The 22059-nt window shown below is 37.5% G+C and overlaps 1 protein-coding gene across 2 annotated transcripts in view; it reads left to right on the top strand.

Annotated features, from left to right (window-relative positions):
- The window catches only part of CDK14 (cyclin dependent kinase 14), a 562594-nt gene that overhangs the window by 428498 nt on the left and 112037 nt on the right, over window positions 1–22059 (top strand). For both annotated transcript variants that reach the window (XM_039250036.1, XM_039250037.1), the window contains exon 12: window positions 9756–9804. In XM_039250036.1, the coding sequence (XP_039105967.1) occupies window positions 9756–9804 (49 nt within the window). The remainder of the gene's footprint in view (window positions 1–9755; window positions 9805–22059) is intronic.

Raw genomic sequence — 22059 nt, 5'->3', positions numbered from 1 at the left:
CTGGGTGACAGTGACAGGTCAGTGCAATTCTGTATAGCATTAATATGTCACATCAAAACCTCTGGCTGATAACACTGGACCTGTGTCAAATCTCAGTCATTATGTATTTTGGGGATATCACATGTGTTAAAGCTGTGAATGGCTGTTGTGCAAACATCCATATTATTTCTAAAATGCCCATTTGGATCACTCTGCTTTTCTGGAGTTGAAATCTCTCAAATCCCCATATTTTGCAAGAAGTTTAGCCCTCTCTGTCTGCGGTAAACTCTCATCTTCTGTGCAGGAACATTGCTTTACTTCTGTTCTAAGAACTGTTGATGGTTTAAACCTGGCTTTTCTATGTCCTGATCAGACTCACCTGAAATGTTCAGTGCTAGCTTAATTTTCCTGATAAAGGAAAGTAAAGTGTGCATGAAAATTCTTGCTCATACTTTTAAATACAACTTTCTTCTATTGATGATCCATTAGTATAGTCCCATGTTTTATTGTGTGCCATTTATGACCACACATATTTGGTGCACTATGTTATGTCCACAGTGCTAGAACAGGCCCTGGCAGACAGTAGGCACATGATAAATATTTGTAGAATAAATGAGAGAAAGAAAGAATACTCATGCCTTCTAGCCTAAAGGATTTAAGAACACTATATGCACTATCAGCAAGCAATAAGAGTGATTATTTGAAATGTCACCAGAGTGGGGGTTCCTGGGAGGCTCAGTTGGGTTAAACGTCTGACTTCAGCTCAGGTCATGATCTCATGGCTCATGGATTCGAGCCCCATGTCAGGCTCCGTGCTGACAGCTCAGAGCCTGGAGCCTATTCAGATTGTGTTTCCCTCTCTGTCTCTGCCCCTTCTCTGCTCGCACCCTCTCTCTCAAAAATAAATAAACTTAAAAAAAAAAAAAATGATTGTCACCAGAGTGATTCATAACTGTGTTCCTTGTTCACCTTCTAAAGAATAAGGATCTTTTTGCCTCACTGAAATAATCCTAAGAAAGGAAGGCCTCAGGTTCACCACCTCTGCCAGGTGGTGGGATGGCCACAGCTCTTTGCTGAAATTAATACTCCATTCTTACAAGCCCAGTAAGAAAGAGTAAATGTATTCGTTAAAATATAAAATAATCCTAAAAGATTTAAATTGTGAATGTTGGAATATATTGCTTAGAAGAGTTAATTATCAGGTACATCTAACACTTCCTGTGACATTTTGGACATACTCATTTTTATATTGATCTGTAAAAGAATTGTTTCATGATATTATTTACATTGGATGATATAAATCTGTTTGTAAAAGATAAACGAAAGTTTTAGACTTTTTAAGATCTCATCTATTGCTGCTTTTCCCCCCAAAAAGAAAGAAAAGTGTTAGCTACAAACCCTGGTTTCACCTCTCAAGGCCTTTGAACATACTTGAGGTTTTTAATTGGTTGGTTGATTTAATTATTTACTCATATGTTTTCTTGTTATTGAAGTTAAAAACATGGCAGTATCCCATAAAATACAAAAAAAAAAAAAAAAAAACCTGGTGAGAAAGAAATGAGGGGAAAAAAATTGAAATTATTTTCCTGACATCTACAGTACCTACCTATAATCAAATGAGTAAATTCCAGTTTCAGTTTTCTCTTCCTATGGGTTAAAATATGCTTTCATAATGCCTCGAGCCATTGCAGATTTGGCTCTTTTAAGCTGGGAAACTAGAAAGGGTGTCATTGTTCTCCAGTTGTTTTCCTATGGAATTTCAACAAAGTGCGCCAGTTTGAGGGAAAACCTTCCCAGTTTTCTGTCTTCTCACCCCTGTCATATTGCAAAGCGAGTGATTTCTTCTGTGTCCCAGCTCTCCTCCCCCATCTCCCGCTGCGTGTGATCATCCTCTGCACTGTCCCTGCAATAAGAGGAGAAGGTGAAAACCAGCCTGCAGGTCTAAATTAATTGCATTCCTCAGTTATGCTCCGAGTTAGCCAATGCTTTAAATCACAACATTCTAAACTTCTAGTTTAAACATAATTGGAAAGAGAAAGCTGGCATTAAAGCGGTAACTGACAGAGTAAACTTAACTAAAGCAGAACAGTGTAAAACACTCATATGCAAATAACTGGGAATCATCTGATAAAATTATTCACAGGCAGTCGAATATTTTTTCAGACATACCTGTTAGTGATTTAGAGCACTGATTTCAGCCCCTTTTTGTTTTTTAAAACTTACGTGACTAATTACGTTGTATTTGTTCTAATGGAACATTACTTTTGTTCATCACGAAAATAGTTTTTAAAATTAATATTTTCATAGAATGATAAACATAGTGTGTGTTCATGGCAAAAAAAAAAAAATGTGAGAAAGCCCTCCATTTCAAATTGTGTACTTTGGCAGTTAAGATCTGAGAGATGTTGGATACAAGAGAGCAGCTCCTGTGTTTTAGTGGGGCTAGCTTCAGATATTTGAGTCTATCCTGTCTTCATTTGGAAAAGAAACAGATGCAGTTAGTGGCTTTGCCTCTGGGCTCCCAAGGGACTGTGTCCATATCCACAGTGCAGCACTGTGCACCCTGTATTTGTAATTCTTTATTTACATTTCTGTGCCACTGAACTACAACCAGGACTTCATTCATTTCTCTGTGTCCAGTGCAGCTCCTGGCACCCAGGTACACAGGTAACACTGGCTAGAAGAATTAAGTGTTTATATGAACAGTGACGGAAGGTAGCCATAGGAATACTTCATTCTTCCTTATTTTTTCCTGCTTTCATATGGCATATTTCAATTTTGGCTCTTTTATGCATAGCTTGGTCTGACATATTGTACTTCTGAAGAAATTTTTCTATTAACATATCCTGTCAAACTCTAAATAGAGGCAATTCTTAGAACTAATATTTATGTGCAGTCATTAATTGCGAAGAATAATAATTTACTTGTAAATGCAAGATTGTATTAATTTTATCTGTAGTGGAATTCTTGTTCCTCCTGAAATCATAGCAAATTATTTAAATTGCTTTGTGGGAAGTACAAAGTTAAGGAGATCAAATTTGTTTTACAAGAACATTTGATGTAATTAATTTTTAAAATATATCTTGCTTTTATAATACCAGACTTTAGATAATAATAATTTTTTAAAGACTTTTATGAAGAGAACCATTCTTCCCATTTCTCCTTTCTTTGTCAGTTAATCCTCAAACCTAGAAGATGCCTTTAAATTTCTTCTCTACGCCAACTGGCTGAATTATGTCGTGACTTTATAATGCAGTCGAGAATAAACTCAGGCATTAGATGAGTTAGAGATGATAGTAGGGAATAAACTCAGGCATTAGATGATCTTTTGAGACATATAAATACATAATTGTTTGTTATGTAACTTTCACCTAGAGCTTTAGATCAATGGATATTTGTAGTCAGGCCTGATCTTTTGCAAATGTACACCATTATAGCAGAATGACTAGTTTCTGCACTGATTGGCCAGTGCCCATGTCTTGCAGGTTATTAAATATTTTAACACTTATCCCTGCTTGTGTGATGACTCTGAAACTCCATGAAAACTTTAAGTACTTTCTGAATCAGCCTGGAAAGATTAATGTATTCTCAGGGTAATATTTGAGTTGAATATGAAATTCCAAATCTTTGAAACCTAGAAATTGGAGATCAGTAAATGGTCTATAGTCATCTTAACTCCTACTTTTCTGTCATACCCTCTACCCAATCCACCAATAAATCTTATTGCTCTGCCTTTTAACGAGTTGCAGACTGACCCCTTCTCACTGCAGGCCCTTTGTTACTATAGCCCAAAGCACATCAACTCTCTCCCATACAGTTGTAAGAAACTTTTCTTGGTCTCCCTGCTTCCATCCTCACTTCTGATAGTGTATTTTCCAAATAGAAGCCAGAGTGGTCCTTAAAATATGTCTACATAGTGTCCCTCAGGCCACAACAGCTCCACGTGAGCCAGTCTTCTGCCCTTGGGCCCCTTCTCTGTCTCAGCCTCCACTTGCTTCTCCTAGGCTGTCTGCTCCAGCCATCTGTCCCTCAGGCCCACTCCAGCCTTGCACTTCCTGGCTAGAATATGAACTCCCTGCCTGCATGAAGGTTTTCTATGTGGTTCCCTTCTATATCCTCAGCCCCAAGAAGTACTTCTGGGACACAGTAGTTGCTCAAAAATAGTAGTTGAACCAATGAATCATTGCTTCCAGTCATTCTGTTTGGATAAAGTTTTTGTTTAGAAATAGGAAGCTGAGGGGCACCTGGGTGGCTCAGCCGGTTAAGTGTCCGACTCTTGGTTTCAGCTCAGGTCATGATCTCATGGTTTATGAGTTTGAGCCCTGCTTTCAGCACAGAGCCTACTTGGAATTTCTCTCATTTCTCTCTCTCCCACTCTCTGACTTGCTCTCTCTCTCTTTCTCAAAAAATAAATAAACATTTTTTTTTAAAAAAGGAAATAGGAAGCTGAGGGTGTTCTTAAATTTCTTTTTGTTCTTCTTACCTAAAGTTTATTCTTATGCAGGAAACATATCATCCCCAAAGCAATTATCAGTCACTTAGATTATCTCCTTTAAAGTCAGACAACACTGAAAAAAGACACTAGCTAATATTAAGCAGAATTAAGCCTTTAAGTATTCAATTGTGTAAAAGCAACATGATCAATATGAAAAAGAAACGATTTAATTTTATTGGAGGGCATATACACAAATCCTGTCTAAATGAAAAGACATACTATATTATTATATACAAAGATTTTATATCATGCTTTTGGATAAATATATACTTTAATGAAACGCCAACAAGATTTCCAGTGGGAACTTTATTTTGTTGATTGACTGTTTTGTTTGAAACTCACCTTCTCTCATAACCTAATCTGAAGTGTTCCTCTCACACTGGTCAGTCTACATTATATCTCTTTGTTTTACCTTTCAGAACACTTTTTATCCCAGCTTTATTGAGAAATAATTAACATATAATATTGTGTCAGTTTAAGTACAACATAGTGATTTTATATATGCTTATATATTTATATATATATTACAAGAAGATACCACAGTAAGTTTAATTAACACATCCATCACTCACATAGTTACAGTCTTTGTGTGTCTGTGGTGAGAACTTTATTTTTAACGTTAATTTTTGAGAGAGAGAGAGCATATACATGAGGGAGGGGCAGAGAGGGAGAGAGAGGATCCCAAGAGGGAGGGGAAGAGAGAGAGGGAGACAGAGAATTTCAAGAGAGAATCGTGCAGAGTCTGACGTGGGGCTGGATCTCATGAATCATGAGATCATGACCTGAGCTGAAGTCGAGTCACACTTAACCAACTAAGTCACCCAATTTCCCCACCGTGGTAACAACTTTTAAGATCTACTCTCTTGGCAATTTTTAAATATACAATGCAATAGGGGCGCCTGGGTGGCTCAGTCGGTTAAGTGTCCGACTTCGGCTCAGGTCATGATCTCGCGGTTCGTGGGTTCAAGCCCCTCATCGGGTTCTGTGCTGGCAGCTCAGAGCCTGGAGCCTGCTTCAGATTCTGTGTCTCCCTCTCTCTCTGCCCCTCCCCTGCTCACGCTCTGTCTCTCTTTGTCTCAAAAATAAAAAATAAAAACTATAAAAAATTAAAATATACAATGCAATATTGTGAACTAAATTCACTATGCTTTCCATTATGGCACCAGAATTTATCCATTTTGTAACTGGAAATTTATATCTTTTGACTGCTTTTCATCCGTTTCTCTACCTCCCACCCCTTGCCCCTGTCAACCAGAGTCTGTTCTCTGCTTTTATGAGTTCAGGTTTTTGTTTTTTTTTTAATTCCACATATAAGTGAGATCCTACAGTATTTGTTGTTTTCTGACTTATTTCACTTAGCATAATACCCTCAAGGTCCATTCATGTTGTCACAAATAGCAGGATTTTCTTTATTTTTATGGCTGAATAATATCCATATATATGTATATATACAACACCACATTTTTTTCATCCATTCATTCATCAATAGACACTTAGGTTGTTACCATATCTTGGCTATTGTGAATAATGTTGCAGTGAACATAAGAGTTCAGAAATCTCTTCAAGTTAGTCATTTCATTTCCTTCAGATACAGACCCAGACATGGAACTGCTGGATCATATGGTAGTTCTAATTTTAATTTTTTGAGGAACCTTCATACGGTAAACTGGCTGAACCAGTTTATATTTTCACCAACAGTGTATAAATATTCCCCATTCTCCACATTCTCACCAACACTTGTTATCGCTAGTGTTTTTGATAATTGCCATGCTAGCTTGTGTGATGTGGTTTTGATTCACATTTCCCTGATGATTAGTAATGTTGAGCACCTTTTCATGTACTTGCTAGCCAGTTGAATATCTTCCTTGGAAAAATGTCTAGTCAGGTCCTTTGCCCACCTCTTAATTATATTAGTTGGGTTTTTTTGTTTTGTTTTGTTTTTTTGCTATTGAGTTATGGGAGTTCTTTATATAATTTGCATATTAACCTCTTACTAGATATGTGGTTTCCAAATATTTTTCCCATTCTGTAGGTTGCCTTTTCATTTTGTTGATGGTTTCTTTTGCTGTGCAGAAGCTTTTTAGTTTGTTGTGATATCACTTGTTTATTTTTGCTTTTGTTGCTTGTGCTTTGGGTGCCATATTCCTAAAATCATTGCCAAGACCAGTGGCAAGGAGCTTTTTCCCTATGTTTTCATCTGTATTTTCCGGTCTTTTTAATCCTTTTTGAGTTAATTTTTGTGCATGGTTTAAAATATGGGTCCAATAGGCAGAGAAGGACAAATATCATATGTTTGCACGTATAGGAGGATTAGGAGCAACTTGACGGAGGAACAAGGGGGAGAAGAAGGGCAGAAATGGTGGGGGAAAGGGAGAGAGGCAAACCATGAGAGACTTTTGAATGCTGACAAAAACTGAGGACTGATGGATGGGGGGGGAGGGGGGATGGGCATGGAGGAGGACACTTGGGATGAGCACTGAGTGTTATGTGGAAACTAATTTGACAATAAACTATTTGTAAAAAAAAAAAATAAAAAACAAAATGTGGGTCCAATTTCATTCTTTTGCATGTGAATATCCAGTTTTCCCAGTACCATTTATTGAAGAGATTATATTTCCTCCATTGAGTATTTTGTCTCCCTTGTCAAATATTAGTTGACCATAAAGCACGAGTTTAATTCTGGGCTTTCAGTTTTGTTCTGTTAGTCTGTGTGTCTGTTTTTATGCTACTACTGTACTGTTTGTACTGTTTTTAATTACTATAGCTTTGTAAGATAGTTTTGAATCAGGAAGTATAATGCCTCTAGCTTTGTTCTTTGTTCTCAAGATGACTTTGACTATTCAGGGTCTTCTGTGGTTCCATACACATTTTAGGACTGTTTTGTTTTTATTTTTATAAAACAAAGTATGGTAGTATTCTAATAGTATAGTATTAAACCTATAGGTGAAGTTGGGTTATATGAACCTTTTATGATATAATTTATGATACTAATTCTTTATGGATTAAGAATCCATAAACACGGGATTCTTTTACATTTATTTGTATCTTCAGTCTCTTTCATCAGTATCTTAGTAACTTTCAGCGTACAGATCTTTTACTTCCTTGGTTATTCCTAGGCATTTCATTGTCTTTGATGCTGTTATAAATCCATTTGTTTTCTTTATTTCTTTTTCAGATAATTCAATGGTATTCTATAGAAACACACTGAATTTTATGATTTTATGTTCTGCAATTTAACTGAATTTGTTTATTCTAATAGTTTTTTGGTGGAGTCTTTATAAGATGTTCTGTGTATAGAATAAGGTCATCTAGAAACAGAGACGGTCTTACTTCTTCCTTTCCAATTCAGATGCTTTTTATTTCTTTTTCTTTTTTTTCTCCTTTTTTTTTTTTCTGATCACTCGGGGTCAGACTTTTAGTAGCATGTTGAATAGGAATGCTGAGAGTGGGTATCCTTGTCTTATTCTTGATCTTAGAGGAAAAGCTTTCTGCCTTCCATGATTGAGAATGATTATTAGCTGTGGGCTTGTCATATATGGCTTTTTCTATATTGGGTACATTCCTTCTGTACCCAGTTTGTTAAGAGTTTTTATCATGAATGGATGTTGAATTTTGTTAAATGCTTTTTCTGCATCTATTGAGATAATCATGTGGCTTTTATTTTCTATCTTCTATTAATATGGTATATCACATTGATTCGTTTGCATATATGAAACCATCCTTGCATTCCAGGGATACATAATATACGGAAACATTTTTTCATTGCTAGTAGGAATATGAAAAGTAGTCTCTCAGTATCTGTTAAAATGTAAAATAAGCATACCATTTGCCAAGCAGTTCTATATGGAGAAAACATTATTATACAGAGATAGGTTTGCAAGGATATTTTTTGAAGCATTGTTTTTAAGGAACTGGAAACTACCAAATTTTCATCAGTAGGGGAATGGTCAAATAACTATGGTACTTCTATCCTGTGTAATATTATACAGTTTTAAAACAATTATTACATCTTTTTTCTTGATTTCAAGGACTATCTGCTCTGTATTATTAAATACCTAAAACATTTTTCAGAAAATGTTTATTGTGCAATCCATTTTAAAATTAAAATAATACATATATTTTGTGTATATATGGGTGGGTTTGTATTTATGAACATAAAGAAATATGTAGAAAGAGACATACCCAAACCATTAACAATTGCTGTATTTCCAGGAGTCAAAAATAAGGAACAGGAAGGGTGCCTGGGTGGCTTAGTTGGTTAAGCATCCAACTTCGGCTCAGGTCATGATCTCACAGCTTGTGAGTTCAAGCCCCATGTCGGACTCTGTGCTGACAGCTCAGAGCCTGGAGCCTTCTCCAGATTCTGTGTCTCTCCCTTTCTCTGCCCCTCCCCCGCTCTTGCTCTGTCTCTCTCAAAAATAAATAAACATTAAACAAGTTATTAAAAAAAATAATAAGGAGAGGCACCTGGGTGGCTCAGTCAGTCAAGCGTCGGACTTCGGCTCAGGTCATGATCTCACAGTTTGTGGGTTCGAGCCCCACGTCGGGCTCTGTGCTGACAGCTAGCTCAGAGCCTGGAATCTGTTTTGTATTCTGTGTCTCCCTCTCTCTCTGACCCTCCTCTGTTCATGCTGTCTCTCTCAGAAATAAATAAAACATTAAAAACAATTTTTTTAAATAACAAGGAGCAGGAGAGGAGATTATTAATATCTGTGCAACTTTATTGTTTGTTTAACATGGGAAAACATACTACATCTTAATTTTAAAAATTTAATAAAGATGATTCAATGATAAATGTAAGTATACATTATAAGACATTGGTAGTTTGGCTTTGAGCATCTATAAATACCAAATAGTGTAAGAAGGGAGAATTAGTACAACTGTATTTAGTCAGTGATGTCTTCATAGTGAAAACAGCAGCTCTCACTTCACTGATATGTCAATTTTTTTCAATCTACTTACAGTTTGAAGGTTTGGAATTTGTGTTTCTTTTTTCGACTCAATTAAAACTTAGTTATTCTCAGAAATAATTACTAGGAAACCGGATTATGAAATAAATCACCCTACACAAAAGAATACAATGCTTCCTATTTAAAATGTTAAGATTTTCCTCTTTTATTCTTTGTAACTGCCTGATCTAAATATGAAGATGTGCTGTGGCTAGCCTACTCATGGTTAAATCAGACACTATTTTTATAAAAGTTGAGCTTTTTTAAAAAACATATTTGCAATTTATACATTTGAAATAAAGATTGTTTATCATTTTTCTTTTTTATTTCAGAACGCTTTACCCTGTACAGCTCTAAAAACCTTAGGCAAGCGTGGAATAAGTAAGTCTTTATACAGTTTGTCCTTGTTTTTTCTCTTTTTCTCTCTCAGTCCCTCTCTCAATTTTTACAACTCTCCAAATAAGTTTGCCTTGACATTTCTTTCATTTGTTCATCCAAGTATCCATTATCCATTCATTTAATCATTAAACAGTTGTTAAGCCCTAACTATGCATCAGCCACTATGTTCAACCTAAGCCAGTTCTGTTGTATATGAGTTTGGGTTCCGAGAGCAATGTGGCATTGCTTCGAAATTATAAATCCTAAACTTCACTGTGCTCAGTCTTCTTGTAAGTAAATTCAGGAAATATTTTAGCATCAGCAAAATAGTATTTAACTGCATTGTAATGACTGATTCTAATCTAAATGATGTTGGTGGCCAACTCTGAGCTAGATAAAATTGATCTTTCAAATTTTTTCAGTCTATTTATTGTTCTCCTAATAAACTAGCCTCCAAGCCTTCTTGGAAAACTACGTACCTATATTGCTTGAAATATATGTAATCTGTTCATTTAATTTGTTTTCTCATCTGATCTTGTTGAAATAGTTTTATTTCTTGGTTTTGAAATTTGATGACATCTGAAGATCTGAGTTTCTCAAGTTAATCATGGGTCTTTTATTGCAAGCCAACCTGTTAGTAAATCATTGAAAGTTGGAAAGCAGAGTCATTGAGTCACTCTCATTAGTTGTGGATATCTTATTTCAAGCATTTTTGCTGGGGGAAAAGTAACTGGAACTACTTTGATTTAAAAAAAATTAATGTATCATAACAAAATTTGTCTATGGGCAATTTAGTGTTATTGCCTCAGTTTTTACTGTTTAATTTAATATGCTTAATTTTAGACATCATCAATTATAAAAATAAAAAATTAAGAAAAAAATCTTTTTTTATTAAAAATGCCTTAATTGGTGTTGTCAGTAGATACAGTGGACAATTTATTGCAAGGAACTCATGGAGTGAGTACATGCAACTCGGCAATGGTTTATTTGAAAGATTTGGCAGTTTATTTTTATTAAATCCATACTCAAAGAGCACTGTAGTAATTATTTTTGTCTAACACAAGGCTTTGCATTTGCCATTTGAAGAGTCAGTTCTTAATATCTAGAGCCTCCTCTGGGAGGCATGCCCTCTGCTGGGGATATTCTTTGTGTGTTCTTCACTCTTACCCTTCCACCTCCCCCTCTTTACTGATCAGCAGTCTAACATTTTAGTTAAGTGCTTTCATGCACTAGATAATATATACAGTATACAATTCCTACCTTAATTAAATGATCAAACACATTCCCTCATAATTGCTCAAAAAGTTTTGTCCAATCAGGTAACCATTTTATGGAACAATTCTTTATAAAGCAATTGAATTTCTAACCCCATCTCTGAAGTAACAGGAATATCTGCCCAATCTACACATAGCATTTGTGGAGAATAGCCTTCAATTTAGAGAACCTCCATTTCCTTCCATCAGAAGGGCAAAGTTAGAATGACTTCCAAATTGCCCAGGAAAATAAATGGCAATTCTTATCCACTTAGAAGCATCTACAAAAGATGGGAGAGGGGTGTCTGTGGACAATGCTGGATGATATTTCTTTCACCATTCTCTTGTGGTTATGACCCCACTTCATTTTCACCTGGCCCCCTCCAGTCATTTGTGACTTGTATTCAGCACAACCTGCCAGCACAGACTCTCCAGCCTACGTGCCCAGGTGAAGGGCCTTTCTCATTCTGCCATACCACAGTGATTTAGTGGAATGCCTCTTAGAGAAGGTACTTCTGGCAATTTATATTACTCTACTCTGAGAGAAATGAGGTTATTTCTTGTCTTTCAAAAAGAAAAGGAAAATTGAAATAGTATTCAAGCTTTACATTACTTTACTTGATTCTGACCACCTAAGACCTGATACTCACTTTTCTTTGAGAGGTATTGTTTATGTTACAACAAAAGTAGTTAATTTCATTGATGGAAATCAGGATGTACAATCCTCTGGTGTCGACATTTTAGACTTTTAAAAACTACGTGCATCATGCACAGTCTCTGAATTTTTCTTAAAAGATGCTAGGTATCCGTAAATATGTTATTATTATTATTATTTTATTTTTTTATTTATTTCTAGGAGAGAGAGAGACAGCGTGAGCAGGGGAGGGTCAGAGAGAGAGGGAGACACAAACTCTGAAACAGGCTCCAGGCTCTGAGCTGGCAGTCAGCACAGAGCCCGACGCGGGGCTCGAGCCCATGAACCGCGAGATCATGACCTAAGGGAAAGTCGGAGGCTTAACTGACTAAGCCACCCAAGCGCCCCAGTATGTTTTTATTTTTAAGGACAAGTAAGAATTCTTCAGAATATGATTTTTTACACAATAAAAAAAAAAAGATTTTCTCTTTAAGATATAACTTCAGGGATATTTATTATTTGCATTTTCTGTGAACATAGGATTTATAATTTTTCTGCCGAAACCAAGGTCTAAAATACTGAAGGAGGGGCGCCTGGATGGATCAGCCAGTTGAGTGTCCAACTCTTGTTTTTCCCTGAGGTCATGATCTGACTCACTACTCATGGGTTCGAGCTCCATGTGGGTCTCTGCACTGTCAGTGGAACCTGCTTGGGATTCTCTCTCTCTGTCTTTCTCTCTCTCTCTGCCCCTCCCCTGATCATGCACTCACTCTTTCGCTTTCCCTTTCTCTCAAAAACAAATTAATAAAACTTTAAAAAAATGTTTAATAAAAAAATAAAATACTGAAGGAAATCTTATTTTCATGTAAAGTCTTTTTGGTGATCTGGTAGAATTATAGCTAATGTTTTTCTTTGAATCTCTAAACATCACATACGCTTTTTAAAAAAAATTACAAAAGCATTTAATAAACTGGGTCCCACCCTTAGATTACTTTTAAAACATTTTAGGGAAACTATTAAAAACTGAGCTTGAGGTAAGATTTTTAAATTATAAACATAATTTATTTAGAATCATGCTATTTTTAAGTACCCATAAGTCTTATTTTTTGTTGCCTTAAGGATTTATTTCAGAAAACACTAAGTAATAAAATATCACTAAAAATGTTTTAAAAATACTACCTTTTGGTATCCCAGTGTTACCTGCTGAATTCTTAGAGCCAAGCAATAGCCTAAGGCCCATTAAAACCCAATGAAATTTAGAGAAAACTGAAAATTCGAAGACATTAATGAATTATTGATTCTTCTTCCAAATGGATTTGAGACCTTGCAGCCACCATAGACACTTCAACATCCCTCACTTCAGAGTGAGCTCTAGGTTTGGAAGAACTACATTTAAAGACTCTTAAGCAAGTGCTGGCTTTCTCCATCACTGTGAACAAATTTGCTTGTCTACAACCACAATTATGAAACCAGAGCAGTCGGTAAATTCTCAGGTACACCAGTAATAGGTTCAAAATAAAGGGAACTAATTTGCAAGAACTAATTTGAATTCAATTTAGACGGGTTAATAGAAGACAGGTAGGTTAATACAAAAAAGTAAGTCACTGCTTAAAATTAAGTAGCAATGTCTTTAAAAATACATATTAATTCAGCTATTAAAGCTAGTAGATCTGTTAACCTGCCTAAAAGAGTAAATTTTCTTGAGAAATGAATCCTCAAGTCTCTTTGAACAGCTGTAACAAGTGATCCAGTTTATTTGGGGGCCAGGCCTGCCCTAGGTAATGCCAATACAATTCCCTGCTGACTTCATTTATACCAGTAACCATGGGCATAATTTTATCCTTTGAAGGATTTTTTTTAAGTATTCTGGGCAAACAATGAAGTGGTGGGAGAAAAATATCAAAAGATCCAGCACATATCTAAACTCAAAAGGATAATATAGGGAGGAAATCTTAATTACAGGATTGAGATTAATAAATATATATTAGTAAAGAAAAGAAAGTACTTTTATTCCCCCATACTGGACAGGCATGAACTGTGTGAACTCTTCCTGTTTAAAAAGAGATTTTGGATTAAAGGGAGACAAATCTTAATTTTATAAATACATGTACTGTTTTCTGACTGCCTTCAAAACATTCCATTTTATTTCCATGGAGTTATAAAGACTCTCCCTATTTTTCTTCCAAATCTCTCTATTTAGAGTTGTCTGACATTGGTATGTATATGCAATCAACCAAGAATTTCAGCCACTTAAAAGATCTTTTATGATTTTGGCTGGAGAAGCAGCCTTAGCATATGCTCTCCAGTGATGTTAAGGGTAGGATTCCAGGAACACATTTGCTTGTTTTGGAACTTTTTAACAGCTGAACTATTTGGGGGGTTTGAAAGGAGCAGAAAGAGAACCCAGGATAAACCACCATGTCATAGAAGACATATTTGGAAAGAACAGCTCTTGGCTGATAAAGCAGTATGTGTCCACAGACTCAAATAGGTGTGGGGCAACCTCGTCCTGCTCTCTCCACCCATGTGCTCTGGTTCGGTTTATAATCCTCCTTGGTCAGTAATTGAAAGCCTTGATTCTTTAAAATGTGTAATAAATACAGAGTCATTGTAATGAAGCTACCTTAGTGAAAATGCCAAGATAGAGAAGACATTGACCTGCATATGTTTGAATGCACCAGCAGTCACAAACCCTAATTTAGAAGATTTAAGTGTTTCCTAACTTTGTATTCTTCAACTTTCCTTGAATATGTCCTCTCATTAAATGATTAACTTTTAGAACATATTTTAAAGATGACATGCTAGATAGTTGTGTTCCATGTACATAAAACATAATGTATTTAAAATGACATTTAAAGGAAAAATGTAAACTTTTTCTCTGTAATTTATGTTGCTGATTCCCTGTTTTTCTTGTGGCAATACCTGACTGTGTTCCATTAAGATTTAAATCAGTGCCTTCTCAAGAAACCAAAAGGCCTCGTTTTCTACTCTGCCTTATGTTCCAAGTTGATCTAAAATTTTCTAAAATGAGAATAAATACAAAGCAAGTTAGATCTTTCCATTTCTGTGCCAGCTTAGCAATGTGAGAAGAACATAATGGCTGTTGGCACTAGGCGGAGCAGTTGAGCTGAGCCAGATTCTGAAGTCCATCTTCCACTTCCACATTTTTTTTTCATTGTTGATCATTTTTGTTATAATTCTATTTACTTCAAAGTAACAGTTTAATTTATTTAGTGCCTGGAGAGTTCTGCTCCCAGTATTTTCAAAGAAATTATTCTGTACATCATCAATGCACATTTTTTAGGCTTGGGCATGTTGGGGTGAAAAGCTCTAAAGCAGGCACTTTGGAATTCCATTCCCTTAACCCCAGGATGAGTTGGAGCTGCAGCTGTACCCTGTCCAGCTAGTGGATGTGAGCCCCGCTTTAGGAGGCTACATGGGGTGCAGTTCCTCATGACACCCTTGGAAATAGAGTTTGCAACACTTGTATAATCAGATGCAAGCAGGTCTCTGTCCTGATCTTGGACACCCATGCATGGTATTGTTTGGAGGCTCCAAAGCCGTAATTCAGAGGAATCTCTGGGGACATTCATTTTCACAAGAATGATTCACTATTTCAGTTACTGAAAGCAATATGTAGATGTGATGTTTACCAGATCTGTGAAACCCCTTGCCACCTCACAGAGAATAGTTCTTCTAGAAAATTGCAAACTAGATTTTTGAAAAGGGAAAGAGGGGGTCTGGGCCCTGGTAGGAGTCCTGGAGAGCCTTGAAGAAGGCAGCATCAAGGACTGTCCAGAGATATGGGTCAGGCAGGTGTCAGGAGGACACAGAGAAAGCTAGTCAAGAGAAAGTTGGGAAGTTGCCAAAGACCCAGACATGACTACTAATAGTAGCAATAGCATAGCTATGATAACATATGAAACATACATAGTCAAAGGCCTGACTTACCCTCCTTGCCCCACAGTCAGAGCTGTGATGGGGTAGCCATGGTAATTAACACTTGGGCAGCCTTTTGCAATATAGAATTTGCTTTCATCCTCGTTATCACATCCTCGTGTCTTTTTTAGCGATCTTGGGAAGTAGTCAGGACGCATACTACCATCTCTGTTTTATAACTTGAAAAAAAAATGCTCAGTGAGGTCAAATGATCAATGCTCTAGAAAATTACAACTTGGAATGTATGCCCCAAAGTGAATCTTAGGAAAGAAATATCAATTTAATAGCCCTGATATTCAAGTGGATCAATATCTGATTCCATTTTGTTCTTATTACAGTTTTGGTTGTGGAGATCTCTTCTGGGAAATGATGCTGTTCATTTCCATTCTGGGTTTTCAGCAGCAAGAGAGCTGGGCTGGAATAGAAACCTGGGGAAAGTGTTTGTGGCAGGCTGACCACCCACATCAACTCAGGCTTCCCTTGTGCCCACTGCTGGATAATGCACCATTGGGATCAAGGCAGGTTCATGACACTCTAAGTGCTAGAGATGACAGGCCTGCCGGCCACCCATTCAGACCCTGCTAGTGAGATTTGTACTCTATTCCACACAGCTCCCACTGCTCCCAGGAAATCATCCTCTGTCATTTTGTGCCATTGCCAGATATCTTATCCATGTCTTCCTTGTGGTAGCAAAGAATTTGCTATCATTAGTAACCACTGGTAATGGCCAAGGGCAAACCCCATGCTGTTTGTTATCCATTGAGCACGAGTTTTTGTTCCCCTTCTGATAGACAGAAAATATCCATCTTCTCTCTTACTAATTGGCAGTACGTGCCAGGCTTGGGAGCTGGCAACGGTTGTTGTTTTTCAGCTTTTTAAATGATGTGTTGGATTCCTCATCCCCAAGTACATACTTATGGTGCAGCTAATACCTTCCTTCTGCCATCCAGCTCATTAAGGAATAAAATCCAGCCATGCTTCTGAAGTGGCACGGGGCTTTCAGGAGCAGCTGGGCTGCCTGTGTCTGAAAGGAGGGCGACACATAGAATTAGGCTTTCTAGAGCTGTTTTCCAAAACAGATTCTAGAAGGGTATGTGACTCAAGTTCTGCTTCTCCACAGTCTGAAATGGTGTGTGTGGGTTCTGTGGCTTCCATAACAAATTACCCTAAGTGTATTGATGGAAAACACACAGAAGTATTATCTCATGGTTCTTTGGAGCTGGAATCTAGATGGGCTCAACTGGTTTCTTTGCTCTGGCTCTCACAAGACCAGACTCAGGTATCGGTAGGCCTGGGCCCTATCTGGAGGCTTGGAGGAAAATCTCTTTCCAGGCTTATTTAGACTGTGGGCAAAATTCAGTCCCTAATGGTCGTAGAGCTAAGCCCTCTTTTCCTTACCGGTTGTCAGCAGGGACGAGCACCACAGCAGACTCACCCAGCAACCAAAGACCACCTGTTTCCTCATGACACTGCCGCCTCCTTCTCAAACCAGCATCATTGCCAGGAGTCTTCTTAACTCTCTTACTTCCCCTCCTGCCCCATCTCTTCTGCATCCAGTAGGAGAAAATTCTCTGCTTCTAAAGGCCTGCCTATATAATCCAGATTAATCTCTCTATTTTAAGATCTGCAACGTTAATTACATCTGCAGGGTCCCTTTTGCCATGGAAAATAGCATATTCACAGGCTTCAGGGAATAGTGAGTGGACATCTTTGGGGCCATTCTGCTCTCATTCAGTGATGAGTCTTGGGGTGAGGCAGAGCAGAGGGGGAAATTCCAGCCTTCACCAGGTTAGTCACAGTCTGTTCCATCTGATCTCTGACCCATCTGGTGACAAGCACAGACCACTGACTCTGGGGGCTCCATGTTGCCCAGTTCACATTAGATATCCCCAAAATAAGAAAGAAGCCATTTTCTTAGAGGGGGAGAAAAAAGAGATTATTTTCCAGAAAGTCTGTAGTCTCTAATATATCTGAAACTTTGGCCTGGCATTTCTGTCCCTTTTAGACCAGTACTATCAAATAGAACCTTCTTCATTGATGAAAATCTTCTGTACCTGCACTGCCCAATGCAGCAGCCACTAGCCTCTTATGGCGATTGATCACCTGACATGTGGCTAGTATGACTTAGGAACTAGATTTTTAAGTTTATTTAACCTTAATTAATTTAATGTGAATAGCCATAGGTAGCTACCATATTGGGCAGCGCAGCTGTAGCTCAACATGTAAACTATTCATTTATTTTAAGTGCCCACTGGTGTAGTACAAGTGTGGATGTCTGATGCTTTGGAAACTCTATGCATTCGAGTTCTTGGCATTTTGCACTCAAGTGTCCAGAGATCTTCCTTTATATTTTTGCTTCTCACCCCTGTCTTTTGTTTGTAAACACTGTGAAAATAATGACCCTGGAGGACCCAATAAGTGTAATAAATCTGCAGAGGGACTAGTCAAAGTATCAAAGAACATCAAGCAGACATTCCTTCCCCTCCTCCTCCCCTTGAGAAGCCACGCTGTTCCCTCCTGAGGGGCACTGCCTGTTGCAAGTGTCTCTATTCCTTTCTCCTTCTCTGTTTCTGCTCTCTCTTTTCTGTTGGGAACTGCTAAGGGTTAGACACACAGCTCTCTCCCCTTTTTGAACTCCCTCAAGAATTCACCTCTCAGCTGTTGTTCCCAGCCCCCTTGATCTACCCTAACTCTACTCAGAAAATATCATAAAGGCTTAGCTTCCTCTTCACCACATTTGAGATGCTATTGAGAAGGCTCCATTTTCTAAATAAGCTTCCCATAGACCCCCATGGGTACATATGTTAATTATTCAGCTTCAGAATATTGAAAATTACCACATTTTAAAAAGTAAAACATAAACTGAAATGCAGTTTTCACTGCTCTTTATTTATTAAAAAAAACTGGATATGAAAAAACTCAGCACTTATTTTTATCATTTTCTTTTGATTAAGAAAACATGAGTTTAGTGAACTGTCAGCCTCAAAATTAACATGAACATAAAAAGTAACTGGAGGGGGCACCAGGGTGGCTCAGTCAGTTAAGTGTCTGACTTTGGCTCAGGTCATGATCTCATGGTCTGTGGTTTTGAGCCCCGCGTCAGGCTCTGTGCTGACAGCTCAGAGCCTGGAGCCTGCTTCAGATTTTCTCTACCTCTCTCTCTCCCCTCCCCTACTCACACTCTGTCTCCCTCTCTCAAATAAATAAACATTAAAAAAATTTTTTAATAAAAAATTTTAAAAAGAAGTCACTGGGGAAAGAGATTATTTTAACAACATTGTCTTTTGTATCCACCTCACCCATTCCACACTTTTCTTTGGTTGATTATCATGAAAATTAGGATTGGGCAACCCTCATCATATGGGGAGACTTTCTATAAAACTAAGCACAACTTCCACCCATTGTGAAGATATAGTTAATAGACTGTTATGTTGATCTGTGCATCTGACATCTGCTGTGTAGATGATGGTTCTACTGACCTTGTAAGAAAGAATACACAGTCAATAAATACTTTCAATATGAACCAAGAAAGAATAGAAAAGAATAAGGAAGTCTGCAAAAACTCACAGTTGACACAGATGGCAAGAAAATGCCTGAAGTCCGTGTGGTTTGGTATCATGGGGGTCAAGTTCCAATCCTAGATCTGCTACTCAATGGTATAATGTTCAGGAAGCTCACTAATCAGTCTGAGCCCCAGTTTTTCAGTCTTTAAAACCCTTGGCAAATTTTTGTGAGGATTGAATAAAGCATTAGTGTAAATGATGGGGCACCATTGGTCAATGTCAGCTTACCTCCCTCTTGCTTTTCAGCACATCCTGTCCTCCCCTGCCAGTCAGACTGTTTCATTCAGTTCCAAATAAGCAACAGTCCTTGAACATGAATCCCACTGCTATAAGGAGTCCCCAGACATCTTCTGGACTATTTCTTCTCTCTTCCTAAGAGCACATGCTGAACTGCTTGTTCACCAAATTATTTTTTTAAAAATACTTCTTATATAGAAACAAGATTCCCTCATTCCCAGCAGTTCCTTCCTAAGAGTGATATGTTAACAAATAGCATTGTACATAATTAATGTAAAACTGTGATTTATCCTAAGTCTTGAAACACTTCTACTAGACAGTTTTTCTGATTATATTGAAAGAAAACCATAGATACTCTTATCAAGTTCAAAGCATCTGTTAGAGCTTTCCTGTCATACTCTTCATACCTGGACTGGTGGGTAAGACGACACCAGGAGTCCTAGGTCTCATCACTTGACCCAGGGATGAGTGGTGAAACCAAAAGTAGTTATTCTTTCTGTTTGGGGCTTTCAAATGGGGCAGGTGGACAATTTATCCCTAGAAACACAATGAATGAAGGCTGGGAGCACGCCAGCCCATGCCTTCATTTGGTACATCTGTCATCACCAAGGAGCAAACTGGTAGGGGACTACAAAAGTAACTTGGCCTTTTTCTTTCAGACATTGAGCCAAGTTCATATCCTAGAGCACAAATCCCAGGTTACCTGGTTATATCCATCATGGGAGAATTTTAACAATAGATTTCGTTATGTCTCTAACAACAACAAAGATACCTTAAAATGCTGTAAACAGGCACACATACAATCCCAAACCAATTATCCTTTGTTTTATCTAAAAGAGCATTTTTAGATTGTTTGGACATTTTGAGGATCTCAAAAGAGCCTAGTGGCAATTTACAGTTGAAGTCTCATAGTATATACTTTACTCAGATTATAAATGAGGTATAAGTGAGTAGAAATATCAACACAAAGGGATCAATATTCTGGCCCTTGTTGCATTCTTTACATAGCATATCTTTGTGTATCTGTCTGTGAATTCTCTGCTAGGCCACAGCTGTATTTAATCCCTCAAGACTTGATATACAAACATAATGCCATATAGAGAATTTCCCTTAAATTATTCAAATCTCCCCATAAGTGATTTCCCACTCTTCCTGCAATGGAAAACATTTGATCATAAATTCAATTAAATCAGTCATCATCTTTGTGATGTTTGTCCAGCTAAATCCTTTAGTGACAACACCAGTAAACATAGCAGCTGTGTGTGTGTGTGTGTGTGTGAGAGAGAGAGAGAGAGAGAGAGAGAGAGGCACAGACACAGAGACAGAGTTTATAGCATGACTGTTGGGGAAGAAATGATCTGAAGTCAAGATAAAGGGTAGTTCTCTTAGGTCATATTTTGACCACTTCACTGCAGCCAAGGTTTAAAAATTAAACTCATAGCAGGAATAGAATAATGTATATTCCATGAAATTCATTGTCTTTTATTTCCCAACTTAGAGCCTAGTCTTAATATATTGAGTTTTAGATCAAAACTGGTATACTTTGGCAATGTCAGTGAAAGCTATCAGACCACATCAACCATTTTTTCCCTTTCTTCCACACCCATACCTCCCTAATTAAAACAAAAGAAAGATGAATGTCAGCATACTTTTAAGCTTCTCCAGGGAAATTCTGTAATAGGACTACAGTACTGTTTATGATTTCTCGTATTTATGTCAGCTGAAGAGGTAAGGTTTATTAGAGGCTTATAAGTGTTGATTGGTTTCTTGGCTTGATCCTAAAGCTTTTCAGACAACAGCTATAACTAACTGCTTCTCTTTTTCATCATACCTTTGCTGCTGATCCTATTAATTTGGATATAACTGAACCGTTAATCTTGCAGATTTTTAGGCATGTGTGTATCCATGTGGCCTGTAGAGGGCAGCATGTTCTGGGGAAAGAAAAAGTGAGATAAGCCACTGATTTTTTTTTTTCCCCCTCTAGCAAAACACATAAGGTATCTCCAGTAAGAAAGTCAGAGCTTCCCCGTGCTTTGATTGTCTCCCACTTTAGGTATCTGCTCAGATGGTGAATGTTCTTATTGTTTCAGGTACCTTGCAGGCTACTTGATTAAGTCTTACACCAGATTCTATACCTTTGCCTCTGAGTAGAATGAAATACATCATTTTATTTGTAAACATGAATACAAATGTGATTTTTTTATTTGTCTCTCATTTTTTGTCACCCTTAGCTGAAGCTTAGAATTTGAGTTGTATTATACCTGCAGTTGTGATTTTATTTGGTGGTCAAATTAGGCTTTACTCTCTTCCAGAATTCTGCTACCTCACATCTTTAGGTTGTGACCCCTAAAAGAATTCTGATGTCTCTTATTCTCCCCAAGAAAGCGAAGAAGATTGCCGCATGGACATCTTCCATCTATCATGACTTTAGGCTCCTTCTCTTAATGGCCAGCACATTTTTGGAGTAATCACTGACCCAGCCCTCTTCTTTATAGCTGCATTCATTGATTTTCTCAACCCAATCTCTACTTCTCATCTAAAGAGCCAGATCTTCCCAGTGTATAAAATACACAATTGTTTTTAATTTTAGATATTTCTAGAAGCTGCAGCAGATCTTGAAAGGACATAGAAC

Source organism: Hyaena hyaena, unplaced genomic scaffold (assembly GCF_003009895.1).
Source record: "Hyaena hyaena isolate Hyena2069 unplaced genomic scaffold, ASM300989v1 scaffold_357, whole genome shotgun sequence".
In the NCBI taxonomy this organism is placed as follows: Eukaryota; Metazoa; Chordata; class Mammalia; order Carnivora; family Hyaenidae; genus Hyaena; species Hyaena hyaena.
The sequence above is the reverse complement of the archived record's forward strand: the minus strand, read 5'-3'. Positions and strand labels throughout refer to the sequence as shown.